This window comes from Saccostrea cucullata, unplaced genomic scaffold (genome assembly GCF_032062105.1).
Source record: "Saccostrea cucullata isolate Sc308-1 unplaced genomic scaffold, CSIRO_AGI_Scuc_v1 ctg15226, whole genome shotgun sequence".
NCBI lineage: Eukaryota > Metazoa > Mollusca > Bivalvia > Ostreida > Ostreidae > Saccostrea > Saccostrea cuccullata.
In genome coordinates this window covers 6,834-13,089 of record NW_026918293.1, presented here as the reverse complement: position 1 = coordinate 13,089, position 6,256 = coordinate 6,834, and the positions used below count along the sequence as shown (strand labels likewise).

Below are 6,256 nucleotides of genomic sequence, written 5' to 3'. Positions count from 1 at the left end.
TTAAAAATCTTCTTCTCCAGAACCACTGGGCCAGGAAAGATGAAACTCATGTGGAATCCTCCTCAGGTAATGTAGATTCAAGTTATTCAAATCATGACCCCCGGAGCAAGGGTAGGGCCAAAATGGCCGACCCAAGTTTTACATAGGGATATATAGGGAAACATTTTCAAATCTTCTTTTCAAGTACTTCAAAGCTTTGATTAGTGATATTTATATGGAATCATCCTCAGGTAGTGTAGATTCTAGTTTGTTCAAATGATGAATGCCTGGAGGGGGGGGGGGTAAATTCAAGCCCGATGTGCTCAGGTGAGCGCTGTGGCCCCTGGGCCTCTTGTTTTAACTTGGTTGTTGCCGGGCGCATAGTGTTTCACAAACACATCTTGTTTTCTATACCTTCTTCACCAATGTGAGAATTTGAAATTGGGTTATTTTAATATGAAAACACACACAGCTTAGTCTAAGTTTAGTTAAAATAAGGCAAATTAGTTTGAAAGTGTAGGAGAGCAAAAATAAAACTGAATGAAAATATGTTGTGTATTGTGTACAATATTGAAACTTTTTATCCAAGTGTGTAATGTACTTCCAGATAGTGATATCTAATAGGTTAATCCTTTAAATGTTTACAGATTTGACAGGGATTTCTCATTCATCATTTATGGAATCTGATGTCGACTCTCTACCAGACATTGATAGACAGCTTATGATGGGGGTGTCAAGTGAAGATATAGAGACACTGAAACAGACAGCAAACTCTGCCATACACGACTCACTCCTCAAAAAGATACAAAAGATTGACCAGGTAATATACACCACTAATTCCTCAAAAAGATACAAAAGATTGACCAGGTAAAATACAACACTCACTCGTCAAAAAGATACAAAATATGGACCTGGTTAACAAGTGATATAGTTTTTGAGAAGAGATTATGTAATGGACTGACAGACAGATAGACAAACATTCCCATCACTATATAACCCTATCCATCCTGCTTTTCAAGCAGGGGTTATAAAAATACTTTTTAATTTTCATACTTAATTTATCATCTAACTACCGTATACAGGGTTTTTTTGCCCTGTGTTATTTATTATGACAAACCTTTGGATTAAACCTTTGTTTGTTTGTTAAGGAATACTGTAAGTCTAGGACCCACTACAGCTTTGTGGAGGCCCTCATAAGGAGAGTAAGAAGACTATTGAGGCTCAACACGGGGAGCTGATAGGTTATAAACACAGACGTGTGGCTACATACATGTAGTGAAATGATTGTTGTCTATGAATATGACTTAAAAAGAACATTCAGAGAAATATTCTGTACATCTAGGAACAATTTTATTGAGTGCTATACTGGCAGTGGACTATTTGAGCCAGCATTGCATGGAACTTGACCTACTGTATCAAAAATCTGTTGAAATAATTTTTGACTCTGTATAATAGATGTATGCGAATTTAATTCAGATGAAAACAACTACAATAAAGTTTTTTCAAGAATCAGATTTCTCGTGTTTGTTTTTGGATACTAAAAGTTTTCAGTCAAACCTTGTTATGAATCTGGCACCCAATGTATCCATGGAAAACATAAAATAAAGTGTTTCATCAATTTAATTATTTTGGTTAATTAAATTCCTTTGATGAATTACATTTACATCTAGCTAGATTTAAATGATGTAGATATTAATTAATGTTATTAATCTAATTGCATGTCACTCTAATTGCATCAAATATACAATAGAATCAGAACTACTGTGCAGTGCATGATATGCAGGGTTAGCTTCATAACATGTACATGATAATTTTTGTCATACCCGCAAATATACATTATATTCATATTGAAGGTTTCTTCCAATGTTACTCTTACTATTGAGCTTTCATTTCAACCTTGGGTAGAATAATGATAGGATAAAGTACGGTATTATTTTTTACCTGTATTTTGGCTACTGGAAAAAAATCTATCACAAACATGTCATTATTTAAAACAGATTGATTACATGTATTTGATTTTCTTCACTTTACCACTGTCACACTCAGCCACATATAGGTTGTCTTTGGTGTCTACACATAAACCAAATGGAAACTGTAGATCACAGTTATCAATGTAACGGAGGAACTGTCCGTCCTGATCTAGGATGTGGATACAGTCGTTGTTATAGTCTGATGTCAGGATCTGACTCTGGTTCGCGGGTATGTTAAGGAAGCATATGTCATTTCTCGGAAAATATAGACTTTTTAAAGAAAATTTAGTTTGATAAATTGCCAAAACCGCTGATAAAAGTCAACTGTTATTAACTACTGAATACAGATAAAGAGTGTCTAAAACAAAGACGTGCACCACTGCTACAGGATCACGTGACTTCTATTTATAAATAGCCAAATTTTCCTTAATAAAAAGGCTAACAGAACAAGAATACCCCGGAGTTTACTAATTTCTTTGAGTAGATAGTATAGTTGAAAAACATCTATTTTGCCTAAAAAGTGCTGCTAGAATCCCACTGTCCTGTCAGTAAAATAATTATTCCACACATTCGCACAAAACCTTACCCTGTGTTTTGAATTTTATACATATCAACCGAGATTTTTCATAAAATCATGCTTAACTCTGGATTCTAGCAGCACTTTCCAAGTTTGCCGGACGGCAAACTTTCAATCAGTACAAATCTTATGTTTTGAAACATCCAGCTTATTGTTGTTCTGCTGCATTATTTTTGTCACAAATTACAGAGGAAAGTCAGACCGGGATACGTTTATAGCCGACTGTCTTCAAAAGAGAATATCATCAATGAAAATAAATTAGCGTACCTGTTTTATTAACTGGAATCTATATGAATTTTACGTAATATTTATGATATTCGCTTTTAAACTCCATTTCACGTATCTTTGTACAAGCCGTCGTAGCCAAATTCTCTTTACACGACATGATCAATTCCCAAGTTACTTGATGTACACATATGACGTCATCGGTGTTAAATTTTAATAAAAATGACAGATAGGCCTACAGCATGACAAAATAAAAAAAATTATTACTGTTAATGTTTACACGTTTCTATTCATTTTCTAGAGTTAAATAACATCTCTAAATACCAAAATTATGAAAACTTGTATTTTAAAATTGACGTCATCTCGCTTACTATGATGTCATAATGTAGCACTGATTTAGTCAAGGTAGAATATTTTGTATACTTCCTTATCACCCCTGCGTTGTCTGTTGTGACGCCATTTGGATCAAATGATCCCTTGGTAGTAGAGGTATGACCAGTGTATCTAAATCGGAGTTTTCCTGCCTGATTGACCACCACTACTGCACGGGCTCCATTGTCAGCCACACAGATATCCAGGTTCCTGTTCTCACTGATGTACTTAAAGTAACCATATGTATACAGAGGTTTACCTTCACTATCAAACTGAATGCTTTGTTCCTCTGTAGAGCCAGAGTAGCGGACAACTTTTGATTGTTTATTATCATCAGTGTCCATCGTAACCAGGAGGTCACCAGAGGAGGTATTACAGACAAAGTAAGGTCTCCACCCCTGTAGTCTGATCACTTCCTGTATCTGTTTATTCTTCACTATGTTTACAGTTCTTGTACCAGGATCGGTATAAACTAGATCTCCACTCCTTGTCACTGCTATGTCACGTGGGGCATTCCCAGACTTGGTTTGGATTGACTTCAGTATTTTGCCCTGGAGGTTGTAGAGTTTCAAGTTTTTGTCACCTCCACGTGTCCAGATTTCTTCTTCACTGAGACAGGTAACACTTTTTAGATAGTTATACCCAGTGTGTATGGTGGTGATGAGCTCTGGTTCATCAAGCAGTGGTTTGACTGGAGGACAGGATACAGCTTCTAGTTTCTTCATTGTGTAGCCATGTTCTTCTGTTGTAATGTATAATGTTGACAGAGAACCAAACATTTGATGGAGCTGTTCTGTGTTGATCTGATGAGGAGAGAAACTTGGTAATGTAACATTGACTTTAGGAGGTAAACTTCTGAATTCAGCATTCCTTGCATTGTATGCAGATGATTGAGAGATATCATTGGAGTCTAGAATTTTCTTCATATCAAGAATACCCTGTTTTATATCAGAAGCAATCTGTTTGATTTCATTTTCATGTTTATTTAGAGTAGCTAGGCATTTGGATTTTATTTCTTCAATTTCAGATTTCTGTTTGTTTACAATGATGTTAATTTCTCTGTGCCAGTCTTCTCCTTGTTTGGTGACAGCTGTTGTCAGTTTCTCAAAATGGTTTTCAAAATTGAATTTTTCAGAGTTTAAATCTGATGCAATATCTTCATATGTTGGAAGTATTCTTTTTTCTAGTTCTTCTAGATCCTTGTTTAAAATTTCTTTAATGAAGCTTGGTTTTTGTAAGACATCTGTTAATTTATGCCCCTGATGTTTATCAGAAGAGATGCAGGTAGAACAGACAGGAATGTCACATTTCTCACAGTAAAGTTCACAATGTTTCTGGGTGTGTTTTGGACATTTTGGATAGCTAACATTAGGAATAGAAGTTCAGTGTTTGTATGGTACAACATTATGTCTTTTAGATGAATCAGAGAGATGCTCCCCTACACAGGCCTTACACAGATTAATCTGACAAAGTTCACAATGACTCTGTAATGCAGCTTTTTGACACAGGTCACAGAGGAGGAGAACTTGAGCTCTGTCTAAGGGGTCCATCACTGCGGTTTTGGTAAAAAATCAGATTACTCTGTATAAAGTAAAGGGAGACATGGGTCACTGACTACAAATATTTTGCACAATTTGAAACAAATGCGATTTTGCAAGTTTTTTCGTTAATTTGTAATAATTTAATTTCACTTGTATCAAGCTATTTCATTGGCTGAATCATTCAGAGGAACATATAATATTTGGGATAACATAACTTGCCTACGTCACAATGAGTTACGTCAAAAACGTATTACTCCGCTTGACGTTACTTTTAAAATAATGCTCAATTTGAAGCCTAATTCCGGAGGAAAATTTGTCTTATTGTCTATATTGAAATTAAATTATAAGGAATGAAGCTAATTTCAAATTATGTTATACGACATAACAAAACTTGGGGCAGTTTACACTTTTTTATAAACCGCTTCGTGGTTTTTAAAGCATAAAACTGCCCCAAGTTATGTTATATCGTATAACATAAGTTGAAATTAGCTTCATTCCTTAAGGTTGGTCGCGGGTTTGCTTTTGTCATCAATTTTGGTACACAATTTCGACGATTCGAGCGGCTGTTTTGTGCACATTTGATTATGACGTCAGTTACGTCACAAAGGCAACGTTGCGTTGTTTCCCGCTTAAATCTCTGCCAATGACTTCAAATCAGTACGAATCAAGTAGATTAAAAGTGCATGCTGTTGTACGTAAACCCCGTACATGTTTTACAATTAAATTTCAGTCTGAACTCTCATGTGATTACTAGTATATGTAATGCCCTAGGAAAAATTAAATACAATACATGTACCAAATGAAAGGAATAATTTATATTGTTAGTATTACTAAACTGCTAAAAGTCAATCAGAATAAGTCGGCATGAAAGTTATGGTATGCAGAGAGTAAGTTATCATAAATAAAATTGTTTAGCGGAAAACTTGAGGGGTTGTATTTGCGCACGTTATTTGCAACTGGGGGAACATGCGTATTGCATCATGACTGCTAATCAAAGCTAGGGCGAAAATATGCGTATAATTTTCAGGATGGAATCAATCCTCAACACTAAAAACGGATTGAATTTAATACATGCATTTTCCTTTTTTTCTCATCATCATCATCATTATTATTAAGTATTGTTTGGTTACTTATTATGTATCTTAATTTCATCTAGTCGCCTTGTTTTACTGGCTGATAAATTGTGAAATGCTTTCAAAAATCAAATTTATACACACACCTGTAAGACCTATATGAAGCTGTAAACAATTTGCAAGTATCTTCTATTATTAAAAGTTTTAAACAAAAGCTCTATAGTCAAAGTGTGAAAGCTCAATTCAAGTGTACATGTATGTATTTTACATTTTGTGCATGGAAATTTGATTAAGAGAATTCGTAATTAACAAATGTTTAAGAGTTAGGTCCATGTACTAGCTTGCGTCTAATATATATAGAAAGAAAATTGCAAATACCCCCCCCCCCCCCCACCCCGGCTAATTTCCTAGTATCTGGAAATTTTTTCTTTACTGTTATGTTTTTAATAAAGTGATCAAATTTTTGTCTGAAATCCTTTCCACCTTGAATTTCCTAAAAATACAGGAACTCATATTTTA

The 6,256-nt window shown here is 34.9% G+C and overlaps 1 protein-coding gene and 1 pseudogene across 1 annotated transcript; one reads left to right on the top strand and one right to left on the bottom strand.

Annotated features, from left to right (window-relative positions):
• The first annotated feature begins 621 nt into the window (after positions 1-621).
• Positions 622-1,493, top strand: LOC134262324 (nuclear pore complex protein Nup205-like). Its single transcript, XM_062744707.1, has 2 exons — positions 622-799; positions 1,128-1,493. The coding sequence occupies exons 1-2, from the start codon at positions 656-658 to the stop codon at positions 1,215-1,217; spliced, it is 234 nt and encodes a 77-aa protein (XP_062600691.1). The 5' UTR covers positions 622-655; the 3' UTR covers positions 1,218-1,493.
• Positions 1,494-1,765: 272 nt separating this feature from the next.
• On the bottom strand, positions 1,766-4,761 carry LOC134262318 (transcription intermediary factor 1-alpha-like; annotated as a pseudogene).
• Positions 4,762-6,256: the final 1,495 nt, after the last annotated feature.